Genomic DNA, 15,581 nt, shown 5'->3' on the forward strand with positions numbered 1-15,581 from the left:
TTTATCTTCATTCAGCACACTCACCATATATGCATCACACACACGTCTTTTCCCTGATGAACCAAATTCCCAAAACTGCAAGATGAAAAGTAGATTTTTATCAGGACATTGCTTCATATTAGCTGAACAATGCAGAACAGTCATTTGTGTACCTAAGGAATTCATTGATAATCAGTTTAATGATTATAAAATATGGCAGTTATTTCTATTTGGTTTTGCAAGCGAACAAAGTGATAATTCATTTAAATAGTTTATGGCAAGAAAAAGGCTTCAAATAAAAAAATCCAGCATAACATAAATAAACAAACATACAGATTTTTAAATTCATTTTATCCTTTGCAGTTCAACTCCATACTCTTTGAGTATGGAGTTGAACTGTGAATGAATATTCAGATATTATCTCTTGGAGCAGACTTCTAACTTTTCCTAAACAGCATTATCTACAGGTCTTCAGATTCCAGGTTAACAAATTTCTGTCTTCTTCTCACCTTTCTGCTCATCAAAAACATCAATCTATAGTGCATTAGACTGAACCTCTCATGGATGAAATTACCACAAAGAGTTCATTAGCTGCTATGATTGGGTAGAATGTATTTTGGAACATCAGAATACTTGAGATATAGGTTCATTACTTTTAGGTTTAATAACTTTCACAGACTTAATGAATTAAGTTCATAGATGTTCCTAAAAGTTATTAATTTATGAAGCACAGAATACATTGCTGAACATATCATTTCTAAAATTCATTTTGAAATTATTATTATTATTATTATTCAGAACACCATGGAGTCAAGAGACTCATCAAGGGAGGCCCTTCCAGGAAACACAAAGTCCATCATACCACTCCTCGAACTCACTGACCGTTTTTGCTCTCACCACTCTATCAGGCAATGCAATCCATGGTTCCACCACCCACCATGCAAAGAAACCACTACTCACCCTCTTGCTCACAGCTTCCTTTCGTACTTTCCAGGGATAGCCCCTTGTCATCGCTCCTTCCTGCTGCTCCACGAAGTGAAAGAACTCCCCAGTATCAACCCTGTAACTATCTCTGAACCGTTTAAAAGTCTCAATCATATCACTTCTCCTTCTATCTACCAAACTCTGCGGTCCACATTCCCTCAGCTGATCCTCATAACTAACACTCTACAGTCCTGAAACCATCTTTGTTATCTGCCTCTGTACCCTTTCCACAGTTAATTTATCCCCTTCAAATTCTGGGGATCAAATTTAAGAACAACAGCCTAAGTGTGGTCTGATCAGGGTCTTATACAATGGAACAAAAACTCTTTTATCTCTGCAGATCAACATCCTTCCCAATATTATTATTATTTGACACCTCAAAGGAGTTGAAGACTCCTCGAGGGAGGGCTCTACAACTCCGTCTCCACCACTCAATCACTAATTGACCGCAACTACACCAACACTATCTACTGCCAACCGCCACTGGTATTTCCACAGACAATCACAAACATCCATGCCCACAGCAGGATTTGAACACACAGCATTTTGGCTGGAGAGCAGGTATGCTATCCACTCAGCCAACCAGCCCAGCTTGCAGCAATCCTCGGGGTTACTTTCATCCCCTTTACAATATGTTCCCTGAATTTCAAGTTTCTATCAATCATTACCCCGAGATCTCTTGTTTTCCTAACTTCCTCCAGTACAGCACCTTCAATCAAGTATGCAGCCTCCCATCGATGTATCCTAAACTTCAAGACTTCACATTTTGCTGCAATAAACCGAAAACCCCATTCATTTGCCCATCTGTCTAGTTTATCCAAATCCTCCTGCAGGGCCTCCACATCTGTACTATTATTAATAACCTTTCCCAGCTTCACATCATCTGCAAACAACTGAATATCCCCATCCAATCAATTGCTGCAAGCCGTGCTGGTTGGCCGAGTGGATAGTGTACCTGCTCTGCAACCAATGTTATTGATATAAAGGTTAAACAATACAGGTCCAAGAACTGAGCCCTGTGGAACCCCAATTGTAACCTTCTACTTCTTTGATATTGCCACACTATACAATAAAATCTGATAAATATCAGACAGCAAATCCTGAATCCAGTTTACTAGCCTGACATCTAAAGTAATGTGCTGTAACTTAAATATCAGCTTATCATGTGACACCTTGTCAAATGGCTTTGCAAAATAAAAAAAAAATGGTAGTTTATGCCTTTCCCTCATCAACTGCTCTTGTCACTTTAATATAAAAGGCAATCATATTACTAAAGCAAGAGCGCACCTTAACAAATCCATGTTGATTCTCACAGATAATATCACCCTCATCTGCCCAACACTGTGTATAGTCCCTCACTAATTTCTCCAAGACCTTAACAACTACTGGTGACACACAAACTGGCCTATAATTACACACTTCCAGTCTGCTCCGGCCTTTGTGCAATGGCACTATCTTACCTTCTTTCCATTCCTTCGGTACCTTTCCCTGCAACCAGACTTTTATTGAAAAGCCAGGTCAAAGGAGCTGTCAGTTCTTTAGCACATTCTCTCAAAACTCATGGCAAAATTCTATCCAGTTCCACAGCTTTATTGACATCTAGAGTACTCAGTATTTGAAAAAGGTCTCCTCTTGCACCTCTAAACCTGCCCTATCCCTCTAGTATTAAAACCTTCTCCAGGATGAAATACTCCAATAAAGTGCTCATTGAACAACTCCACTATGCCCTCTATTCACATTTTTATCCCACAATGTCATTCTTCCACAATCATTTCTCCTTCTGGCCACATAGCTAAATAATTGCCTAAAATTTTCGAATTTCTTTGGATCTTAAAGAGCCAATCTCTTTTCATATTCCAGTTTTGCCTTTTTTACCATACTAGTAACTCTCCTGGCCTGATTCTTATATCCTTCATGCATCTGGTCTCCACCACTGTCCTTATATCTCTTCCATAATCTTTTTGATCTGCAGTTCCTGTTTGTATTGTTTGTCATTCACTTTACACCAAATTGTGTCAGCTTCTTCACTTGTGGAATACAGGTTACTATTTCTGCTAACAAATATTCCTCACCATTTCCCAAGCACTAATGATATCCTGGCCTTCCAATTCTGCCCGCCATGGAACTGCCCCAAGTTGATATCTAAGACTATTATAATCACCTGTCTTATAATTCCACATATGTTCCCTTTTCTTTGACAGTCCTGCATGTCTATTCATCTTCCATGTTTCATCATTCATTTCAAAACCACATGGTCACTCTCTCAAACTAGAAGAGATGTCATCTCAATTATTATCAGCTCTTCTGATGCTATGACCAAATCCAAAACTCTTGAACCTCTTGTTTCCTCTATTACATGTTGTCTAAGACATTTGTCCCTCAAGAATTCTAGAAATTCCATTCCCTTATTACTACATGCATTTTCCTCTTCCCAGTTTATACTGCTGTAGTTAAAATCTCCCATAACAATCATTCTTCTTGAACTTGCTAAGCTCAACTGCCTAAACATCTCCTGCTCCCCCTATTTGTACTCCTCGGCTTGTAGCAACACCCCACTAAATATCCTGTCTTTCCCACCTCTATCTCACACCATATGCTTTCAAAACCATTAGTGTCACTGCCTTCCAAACTTCCACGCTTTGAGAACATAAGTCATCACTTATCATAAACAGTACTACTCCACCACCATCACCACTACATTTTCCCCTCCTATCCTGCTGAAAAATGCTATACCCTGCTACTTCTATTCCTGTTATTATATCATCTTCTGTCAACCATGTCTCAGTGATCCCAATAATGCTTGGCCAGGCTGACGCTATCAGTGCCACCAATTCATCTCTTTTATTCCGGATACTCCTGGCATTAGTATAAAGCATAAAAATGTCAATGCTTCTATACTTATCATTATCCCCTCCAGACCCCACTGGGCTCAGTGTAACCTGATGTTGTCCCCTTTGCCCATTCCCATTGGAATGAATTCCAATGAGAATGGGCAAAGGGTTGCACCCATTCCCACAAGAGGCCACTCCTGCTACCATCCACCCTGGGAACTCTAGTTTCCCTGCACTGACACACCGACTTGTTCAGAAAACAGAAATCTCTCCAGATGTCTACGTCCTTCCTCATTCAAATGCAAGTGGTCTTTCGCATAAAGTCCTCAAATTATGATAAATGAAACACCATGACTGAATGCATGTAAAACCAGAGTTAAAAATTAGTATGTAATTATCTTAATGATTAACAAATATTTTGCAATTCATAACAGTGAATCTTCAGTGAATGTGAACAGCCATTTGAGTTCAAAATTGCTGCGGAACATAACTCCTATGTTCTGCAGCAATTGGCTGTCATTCCACTGTAAATGAAAAGTGCTAAGATGATGATATAAGAGTTCATTTTTATAACTGTTTAAGAAATAGCTAAAAGTTATATTGTTTTTTTGTTAGAACAGATAAAAAAAATTATAATAATTATAATAATTTGGAGTGCAGATGTGTTAATACACAGCTCCTATAAGTGTAACGATTTTTTTTAAAAATTTACTGGTTGTTTTCTTAGATTAACTGGCATACCTTACTATTGTAGTTTTTTCAGAGAATTTGTTGTATTTAGTGCATTTTTAGTAATATAATTCTACAAATATTGTTAGTTTTTAATAGCCTTAAAAATGATGTCAAAAGCTCATCAGAACAAAGCAGTGTCACAAGCACAAGTCAACATGGGTGTTGGTGAAGAGAACTTTTGTCCTGCTGAGTAGATGCACTTTAACATCGATGTACCAAATTAAAAGAAATTATTAGACAATCAGCCAGAGAATTAGAAAAAAGTCCAGAAACCTTTAAAAAAACTCAGGATAAGAAAAATAATCAGAACAAGAAGAGGCAGGAAAGCACTAAAGTTGTTAATAATAATAATAACAAAGTATGACATCAATTAGAATATAAGAAAAAAGAAGTAATATGGTATGATGATTCAATTATGAAGTTTGCTTGTAAAGGAATTATTACGTTGAGCTTCTTGGAGGCAAAAATTAAAGATATGACAAATTATTATTACATGACACCTCCAGGGAGTCCAAGGACTCATCGAAGAAGGGCACCTACTCTACAACTCTCCATCTCCACCACTCAAATCCATTAACTATAATGAACCACAACTACCATCTTCACCATCTACTGTCCACCATTAGTGTTTTCAAAGACAATCACAAACATCTATGCCCATGGTGGGATTTGAACTCATAGCCTTTTGGCTGGAGAGCGGATATGATAACCACTCGGCCAACCAAGCCGGTGTAATACAGAAACAGAAAAGACCAGTAAAAGGGATGGTAGTGTTTGTCAAAACTAATGATTTAAGTAGCAACAAATATAGAATGAGAGAGAATATGAAACACTGTTGGAAAAGCAAGAAAAAAAAATAAAGTGAGAAAGTAAAACTCACCTAACATATTTACTCTACTCTATATAAATATTGTTATAAGCGATGTTTTATAAAATGAACAGGTGAAAACTGGTTTATTACTGAGATATGAGTGTAATAAGTTAAGAATGAAGGTTATGACCAGTGATTCCATGTGCAAGCTTTGTAGATGAAATGGGTTTGAATTTTTTGATGTGTGAAGTGAGTTTAATGGTAGAGATGACTTGTATAGAAGGGATGGCCTACACTTGAACAGATCTGACATCAGTGGTCTCGAGATATTATTTATTGGAGTGAGACATAATGTAGAGTCTGGAAAACTAGATCTCTATGGGAGGAATGGTGGGAATTGTGCTTGTAAGTTCATCTATGAGATGCAAACGCAACAATGATATGAATGTCATTGGCCATGGTTAAGCAAAGGGATGGAAATGTATGCTTTAGGATCAGACATCCTGAGTTTATCTGGGAAATGAAAAGAAAAAAGTTGTCCACTAGGCCAAGTAGACTACAGAGATAAGAAGGGCTCCAGAAATACAACTAAAATGTATACGTCAGAAAAAATTTTTACTTGCCTAACATACTGGTCTACTCTATATAAATATTGTTATAGATGATGTTTTATTAAAGGAACTGTTATGATCACAAAAAAATAGTAAGACAATCTTTATTTCTTGCTACACATTAAATGTAATTGTATGAAAATATCCTGTTCTTTAATATGAATTTAAAATGTATGCCATAACACAGCACAAAGCCAGGTTTATTTGGTTTTGTTTACTGTTCATAATGAAAGATGAATTTATAAAAATTATCCACGAACAATAATTTAATAGGAAAGACAAATAATAAAATTCATGAAAACATCAAGAAAGTAGGTAGCACTCACTGTGGAACCAGACTCACTTATCATCATGTGATGCAGTCTTAGACTTGTTTTTGCCAGATAATTGTATTTTTAAATAACAGAATTAACCTCTCTACCAGCAGAGGTGGATGAAATAGTGAGACCAACTTGCACTTCTTATCCATGTTATTCAATAGGTGTTAGAGAATCATATCCAGATTTATCTGGACATATATATAGTCCAGGCTGTTGGGGAGTTAAAATGTCTTTATATAAAATGTTCAAGTACTTTTATATAAGGAGAGCTTTTGCTTTTGGTATCCAAAAGAAAAAGACAAACTACATTTTTTACACTTATATGAAAACATTTTGATGACTACAGCAAAATGTGAATGTAAATTTATTGCCAGCATAATGATAAATCATATTACAAAAAAACGTGTTATAAATTTCATACCAATTAAACTGCAATACATTTTTAGCAAAAGTTACAATTTCTTAAGGATGTAATTAAAGAATTAATGCATAGTGCTTACAGAAAACTATGTGAAGAGACATTTCAGTATGGAATATGTCCACCAATGATGCAGCTCTCATAGTGTCATACCATGCTTAGCACCAAGTAATTCAGGAGTTCCTGAGGAAAACTGGCTCTCTCCTCCTTCACAGCAAGAATAAGGCCTTGTTTGTTTTCTGGAGGGGAATTTCAAGCAGCAATGCATCTCCCTATTTCATCCCAAGTGTATTCTATGGCGTTGAGATCTGGAGAGCATGCTAGCCACTCGATTCAATTAATATCCTCAGTCTCCAGAAGTATTTCTGTTGATCATGTACAATGTGGTGTGGCATTGTTATCCATAAAAATGAATTCTTCCCCTACAGCACCAAGAAACAATTGAACATGACGTTGCAGAACTTTGTAGCATAATCCCTTTTTCCAGCACTTTTAGCTTGGTGCATCCATTAAGCATAATGACTCCCCACACCATGACCAAAGCACTGCCATATCTATCCCATTTCAAGAATATTCTCACAACAATGGCAAGCAGTACCTCTTTCATGCCAGATCAAGTGTCACCTAGAATAGGAGGAAAAACTAAAATTGCAATACATAAAACTACAATTAGTCCACTGGTGTCTTGTCCAATTTATATGAATACAACACCACTGAAAATGTGCTCTGTGATGAGCTGTGGATAAAGGGATGCAAATGTCTTGCCACTGTTTGTTGAGACCTGCTTGAATGGACCATCTTGCAAACTGACTTGCCGTAGTGAGTTGATAATGTTTTGCTATTATAACCAAAAATATGTCTTAATGCTCAGTGGTAGAGTGAGGGTGATCTCTTAGCAAAGTCTGAAACACACTCCAATGATTTGAAACCTGGATATAATGCTATGCGAGATTCCAAACTCCCTGACAATATCAGTAATTCTGTGGTCTTCTTCAAGCTTTCCAATAATCTCCCCCATGTGAAATCATCTAGATCAGGCGTGGCCAACTTCATTCTATACGAGGGCCAATATATGATGAGTGGTAGCGTCACGGGCCGCACACTTTTAAACAGAACTTAATAAAAATAAACTCTGCATTTTTTCATGGCAATAGTTATATATATTGAATTACTAAACTTGTTAAATCATTTTACTACTGGGAGAACAATATAAAATACTTGACTAATTTAAATATAAGTTGTTAAATTAAATTTAATTACATTTTTTTTTTTACATGTAACACAACTTAATGAGAACACGGTGGGCGTTCATGTGTGGCAACAAGTTCATCAAAGTTGATTTTCAATGACGATGATGATATTCGTAACAAATCTTGAAGGTGGTCATCAGTCAGTCGGCTTCTTTGTGACAATTTAACTGCCCTCACAGTTGAGAAAGCACATTCACATATGTATGTGCTTCCAAACATAGATGCAATTCTCAAGCTGAAATCACTCGATGCAGGATATTTTTTCCTTGGTACCAGTTTCCAAAAGTCAATGCCTATCTCCACCCTTGACTGGAAAAAGGGGTCACTTTGAAAGTCACACAACTCCAACTGAATAGTGTCATGCTGCTCTGAAATGTCGTTCATTGGGTTGTTAAATAATGTCAGTTCTGGCTGCATGTCATTGAAGTCAGAAAATAGCTTACTGAATTGCTCCAAAAGTTGGTCTAACATTATCACAGAAAACTTGAAGTCAATGTCATGGTTCTCCTCCATCAACTCCCTGCAGGAAGGGAAATGTACCAAGTTTCCTCTGACTAGGGTAAATTTAAAAACCTTCAGTCGACTTAAGAACCCATCTAGGTGTCCAACAAATCTGAGATTGTTTGGTTACGTTGCTGTAACTTCACGTTGAGTTCATTCATGTGGTGTGTGATGCCTGTTAGAAAGGTGAGTAAGCTGTTAAATGAGGATCACATAGTTTTGTGATTAGTTTTTTTTGTTTGTCTTCTGTTTGTGATTAGTTTTTTGTTTGTCTTTTCGTGTTCCTCTAAAAACTATTTTATTTCCTTTCTCAAAGCCAAAAACTGTTTCAAACAGTTCCCTCTGCTTAGCCAATGTACTTCTGTGTACAACACTAAATCGTCATATACTGCCTCCATTTCTGTTAGAAAAGAAACTTGCGGTGTGTCAAGGCCCAATTTTCGCCATTAATTAGATTCACACACTTCATTACAGTTTTCATAACATCCTCTATCTCCAGAATTTTACCACGCAGAGCCTCCTGATGTATAATGCAGTGCAATACAGGGCGATTGATTCCAGCTTTCCTTAGTAAGCCAACTAAGCCTGTTTCAGTACCACACATTGATTTGGTGCCATCTGTCACAATAGCTGTGAGACTGTTGATGTCACCAGTACCATTTACAACCTTTTCTGCATCATAAATGTCTTGACCTTTGGCTGTGTTATGCAATGCCTCTAATTCTAGTAGCTCTTCATTAATAACAAAGTCTTTGGAAACAGTTTGAATGAAAATTAGAAGTTGAGCTGTATCCGTAATGTCAGTTGATTTATCCAGAGCCAATGAGAAGTAAGCTGAATCTGTAATAACACTTTTTAATTTATTTAATATGTGAGAACCTATTTCCACGACTCTTTTTGTTACAGTTTGAATTGCCAGTGAGTTTGTTTTCAAACTCGCTGGAAATTTTATCTTCCCCAAATGCACGTGCCATTTTCACAGAACAGTGTTTTACAAATTCAGCATCAGATAATGATTTTTTTGCTTTTGCTATCTCTGCGCTTACAACAAACGATGCCAAGAGTGAGCTTTTTTGTATTGATGTTAATTTAGTAAAAATAGATTTCTGAGCACTAACCTTTTTCTTCAAATTATGTACAATTTTAGTAAGTACTTGTCCAACGCATTCTTGGTATTTAGCGGCATGTAGTGGCATTTGGGGTTATATTCCTTGTGTACAGACAATACTTGCAAACACACTAGGCACTGTGATTTGTTGTCGTTATTGTTTATAAATAAACAGAACTTCAGTTTCCCATTTCTTCTGAAATAACCTGTTTTCTTCACAGATCTTACGTTTCTTACTCATAGTACAAAAAGGCTGAAGTAACTGACCAAGGGGCACAAACTGCAATAATAACACTGTTAACTGTGAAACTGAACACTGTAACCAGAGCAGAGCAAGTGACTTTCAATGATGCATTACTCTGGAGCACATAGAAATCTATCTTTCCCACTACTACAACTTGCACAGAGAAGCATAGATTTTATAAATGGAGTAATCTTTTTAAAGCAATTTTGATTCCGTGTTGAGAATATAAATCTCCAAGAATATTTTCTCCATAGCGCAATTGGAAGAACGACAGTACATTGCGCCCTGCAATTGGAAAAGGCCTGAGTTCGATTCCCATCGTGACGAGAGGAATCTTTATATGGACTTTTTTCGATTGAAGGCGAGTTGATCTCATTCGGAGGTAGCAGGGTTTTTTCTCCCAGAAACTCGGGTTTTTCATCCCATATACAGATAAATCAGCCATTCAGAACACAAGCAATTTTCAGACAAAAAATACTTGTGGTGGTTGTGGGCAGTAGATGGCGCTGGTGTAGTTGATTGATAGTAGCGGTTCAGTAGTGGTGGAGACCAAGAGCTGTACAGTGGGTGTCCTCCCGCAATGAGTCTTCGGACTCCTTGGAGGTGTCACAAATAATAATAATAATAAATTGTTTACATCATCAGAAATAATGAATATAACTAGTATATCAATCAGAAAATCTGCAGTCGAAAGTAATAGCTAAATTGATAATACATATAATTTAATATAGTTTTTTCGTGGCATAGGCCACATGCAGCTAGCGGGCCTGCTGTTGGCCACGTATGATCTAGATGATGTCTTTGAGACATTACAAGACATTAAAGTTTGCAACTTTATTCCTTCAAATACAATTCGCTTTAGCACAGATGCCTTTTATCTTGTTGAGTGCTACCATGTGATCCCTTTGCATGCAATTTGAATATGTACTCTCTTTCTGATCAGTTATACAAATTTTCACAAGCTGATTTGTCTGAATTCTAAATTAAGTATACTAAGCTAATTTGTGAGCTGTGATATTAAGCTTAGGACAAAACTCTATTACAACTGCAGATCTACTTAAGGATTAAAAGCATCGGAAGGAAATGTAAAGAAGTACTATAGTATTTAATTAAACTGTGCCAATTTTAATTTGTTTATAATTAAAAGTTTCTTTTGTTAATGAAATTACAGTTAAACGCCTGAACAACATGGGTCCACTTATACACTGATCTTTTTCACTAAATATATTGGAAAAATTTTTGGAGATTTGCGATAATTTAAAAAACACGCAGATGAACTGTGTAGTCTAGAAATATCAAAAAATTTAAGGAAAAGTTAGGTATGTCATGAATGCAAAAATATATTACATTTCTCTTGACTGTGAATGACCATTCAGTCAAGAGAAATGTAAACAAATGTAAAGATGCATATTAACTCATAATTGCATAAAATTAACTGTAGTACATATACTGTACTACTATAATAACTATATTATCATTATTATTATTATTAGACACCTCCAGGGAGTCCAAAGACTCATCGAGGGAGGGCACCTGCTCTACAACTCTATCTCAACCACTCAATCCACCAACGCCATCTAAAGCCAATCACCCCCACTAGTATTTCCAAAGACAACACAAACATCCATGCCCACAGCAGGATTCGAACCTGCAGCCTTTTGGCTGGAGAGCGGATACGCTAACCACTCGGCCAGCCAGGCTGGATATATTATGGATAGTCATTATGAATATGCCTGTAATAAAAATTTTATAATGATATGTGTATAGCCTAGGCTGTCAGGAAGCAGTCATATCGATTACGTAATATTAGGCTACCATAAAGCAATCATACTGCTGCTTCTCCATTATCAATCATTATATAATTTCAGGTATAATCATTATCATCATTATACCTGAAAATAAATATGAATTTCTTTTTCACATTATCTTTTCATTTCTCATGTCTTATCCTCTTCTGTTTTTTTTATGTCTAGTGTTAGTAATATAAGGGTGTGCTAAAAAGTTGTGATAATCACCATGAAGGAAATAAGGTGTCTTCTTATATATCCTAAAAGAAAACAATCAAATCATTACAATTTGATGAAACATGGAAATTAAAGGGTTTTCAGATGTTCTTCCTTTGCTTTAATATAATTTTTGATCTAAGTGTTTATCAGAACTTTTCATCCCCCCCCACATACATACGTATAACATCTACAGTGTTTTGTATCATATAAGGCAATATTGATGTAGGTACTGACAAACAATTCATCTTGTAAACAGACAACGTAAACTAATGGTATCAATGAATACAGTATAGTACGGTAAATGTATTTCCCCTTCCTTATGATTTTCTTAAATAACCTTTTCTTTTCTCTAGCTTACTTTACTAGAATACAGTATATAATACATATAACATACTAAATATGTGTTAATCAAATGTTTATGTTATTGGTAAAACTTCCAATCAACAGTAGGTTATCAGTAGTTAATTTTTTGGGAGTCAAAGGTTATATGCATGTTTTCGACTGCATGGTGGGTCATCACCCCTCATCCCTGCATTGTTCAAGAGTCAACTGTATATTGTGATAAAAGCAGCCTTTTTTTTTTCCATTTTAAATAATTCTGTCGATTACAAATGTGCATACTGTATATGCACATAAGGTTAATACTGAATTAACGAATACAGTGATTTCATTATAAAATTTATTTAATGGAAATGATAAGTGTAATGTAATTTAGGGAGTGTCTGTAGGTCAGTTTGTACAGCCGAAGCCCTCTGGTCAGAAAGACCTGAATTTGATTCCTGTCCTTGACGTGAGGAATCTTTATCTGGTCTCTTTCGACTAAAAGTGAGTTAGCCAGTCTCATAAAGAGATGAAGAGTCCCCCCCCACCCCCAGAAACTAGGGTTTTTCGTCCATCAAGGCAGGTAAACAACACTGTCAACAAATACACATCTACAGTCATAAATACTCAGGAGAAGGAAGGCTACGAAAACCCATCTTGTTTCATCCCTGGTAAAACAGCATACTGCTATCTAGCCAACTGTGAGGTTGTGGAGCAAACAACAACAATGTACCTTAAACATATTCATTATATGAAAAACTTACTTGTTTAGCTTGAATGTGTGAGATTTACTGTTTTCAAGTAAAGTATGATAATAGATAATGGTGGCTCATATTTCTTGTTTCATGACCTGAAATGAAAACTGGAAGTATGAATATAGTGAAGCATTCGTGGAGTTAGAAATACACTGCCATGAGAGAAATTAATGGGATATTTAGAACTCGATAGCAGATATGAAGTCTTTCATATAGAAAGAGAAACAGTTAAAAGTTATCGACTGTTATTATTACGTGACACCTCCAGGGTGTCATGTAACAATGTGTCCAAAGACTCATCAAGGGAGGGCACCTACTCTACAACCCTGTCTCCACCATTCAATCCACCAACTACAATGAATCACAACTACACGACCACAATCTACCGCCCACCACCACCAGTATTTTCACATATTATCACAAACAACCATTCCCACGAAGGGATTCAACATACAGCCTTTTGGCAGTTGAACAGATACACTAACTACTTGGCCAGCAATGCTGGCTATGTTATGACAATGATGGAGGCTGTTAGGGAAGAAGATATGGTAGATCTTTCATCATTATCAAATTTCTCACATGTACCCTCAAGGGATGTACATGATAGTCCTACATGAAGAACTTACATCATTACTAACTTCCTATCAACAAATTTCCTCCAAATCAATATGTTATCTGTCAAGACCCCAACATCATGCACTTTTTAACTAAGGCACATTTTACTGTATCAATCCACCTATATCTTGGTCTTCCTCTGGGTCTTTTTTCTGCCAACCTGGTACTTGTTTTGCTAATCTTTCCTCTCCCATTCTGTTTAAGTGACCATACCACCCGAGATTAGCTCTGCTAACGCATTCCTGGATGCTAATTTGTCAAGTTCTTTCCTAATATTCTCGTTTTTAATATGATATTGCCAATGATGACATCTGTTCATGCTCCTAATCTTTCTCGGGATTCTCATATATGTGGTTTCTAGTCTTTGATCATGTGTTTTATTTCTAACTTAGCTCTCAGATCCATAAGATAGAATTGGCTAAAATTGTCTTGTATACAGCTAATTTAGTGTTTGACTAATTTCTCTCCTATTCCATATAAATTTATTCAATTGACTCCCTGCCATACTGGATTTGTTGCTTCTGTTGTCTACTTCTATATTTAATTTCCCATCTTCACTAAAACCTGTGCATAAGTAGCTGAAATGTTTTACTACTTCTATAGGTTCTCCATTCACTATGCAGTTCATATTTTTAATATTTCTGCTTATTTTCATTGTCTTTGTCTTGTTATTGCTGATTTTCATATGAAATTTATCATCATCATCATCAAATTCCTGCCATGTACCCTCAAGGGGTGTACAGGATATGATAGTACTACATGAAAAAAATTACATCATTATTAATTTCCTATCTACAATTTTCCTCCAAATCAGTCTGTTACTTGTCAAGACTCCAACATTATCAGATCTTATATTTCTATCGTCTAAAGCACTTTGTACCGTATCAATCCACCTATATCTTGGTCTTCCTCTGGGTCGTTTTGACGACCCAGAGGAAGACCAAAACAAGAGAACACTTGTTTTGCTAATCTTTCCTCGCCTATTCTGTTTAAGTGACCATACCACCTGAGATTAGCTCTGCTAACGCATTCCTGGATGCTGACAATGTCAAGTTCTTTCCTAATATCCTCGTTTTTAATATGCTATTGCCATTGATGCCATCTGTTCACGCCTATAATCTTTCTCAGGACTCTCATATCTGTGGTCTCTAGTTTTTGGTCAAGTGTTTTACTTCTGACCCAGCTCTCAGATCCATAAGTTAAAACTGGTTTGAACACTGTCTTGTATACAGCTAATTTAGTGTTCCAACTAATTTCTCTCTTATTCCATATGAATTTATTCAATTGACTTCCCACTATACCAGCTTTGCTGATTCTGTTGTCTATTTCTATATTTAATTTACCATCTTCAGTAAAAATCGTGCCTAAATAACTGAAATGTTTTACTTGTTCCACAGGTTCTCCATTCACAACACAGTTGACATTTTCAATGATTCTGCCTATTTTCATTGTCTTTGTCTTTTTATTGCTGACCTTCATACCATATCTATTACAACAACTATTCAATTTAGTCAGAGAATCTTGCAGACTTGAAGCAGATTTATTTAGAAGTATAACATCATCCGCATAAAGCAAAGAGCCGACATTAACATCTCCAATTTTGATATCATGTTTAATACCACTTTCCTTCATAATGTGATCCATATAGATAACGAATAACAGAGGGGATAATGTACATCCTTGTCTCACACCAGATTTAACATTAAACCATCATCCTGTACTTCCTTCAGTTCTAACTGCTGACTTGCAACTCAAATAAAGACTTGATACAATGCCCCATTGACACCATATAACTGCAGCGTATTGAATAGCTTCTCTCTTGGCACCTTGTCATATTCCTTTTCCAGATTGACAAAACTTAAATACAGATCTTTGTTATATTCCCATGCTTTCTCGACTATTTGTCGTAAAGTGAAGATCTGATCCTGACAGCCTCTATTTGGCCTGAATCCAGCTTGTTCTTCACCAAGCTTTTCTTCCACAATTCTTCTCAACCGTTTCTCAAGTATACTTGCATAGATCTTGCCAGGAACACTCAGTAGGGAAATACCTCTGTAATTCTCACATGCAGTTTTATTTCCCTTTTTATATATGG

General features: G+C 36.3%; 1 protein-coding gene across 1 annotated transcript in view; it reads right to left on the reverse strand.

The window, feature by feature from the left end:
* The window catches only part of LOC150104315 (ciliogenesis and planar polarity effector 2-like), a 204,512-nt gene that overhangs the window by 80,656 nt on the left and 108,275 nt on the right, over positions 1-15,581 (reverse strand). The window contains exon 4 of the mRNA XM_090396292.1: positions 25-152. Within this exon, the coding sequence (XP_090252418.1) occupies positions 25-152 (128 nt within the window). The remainder of the gene's footprint in view (positions 1-24; positions 153-15,581) is intronic.

This window comes from Typopeltis vanoorti, chromosome 8 (assembly GCF_054136105.1).
Source record: "Typopeltis vanoorti isolate ZY-2024b chromosome 8, IOZ_Tvanoo_1.0, whole genome shotgun sequence".
Taxonomy (NCBI): domain Eukaryota; kingdom Metazoa; phylum Arthropoda; class Arachnida; order Uropygi; family Thelyphonidae; genus Typopeltis; species Typopeltis vanoorti.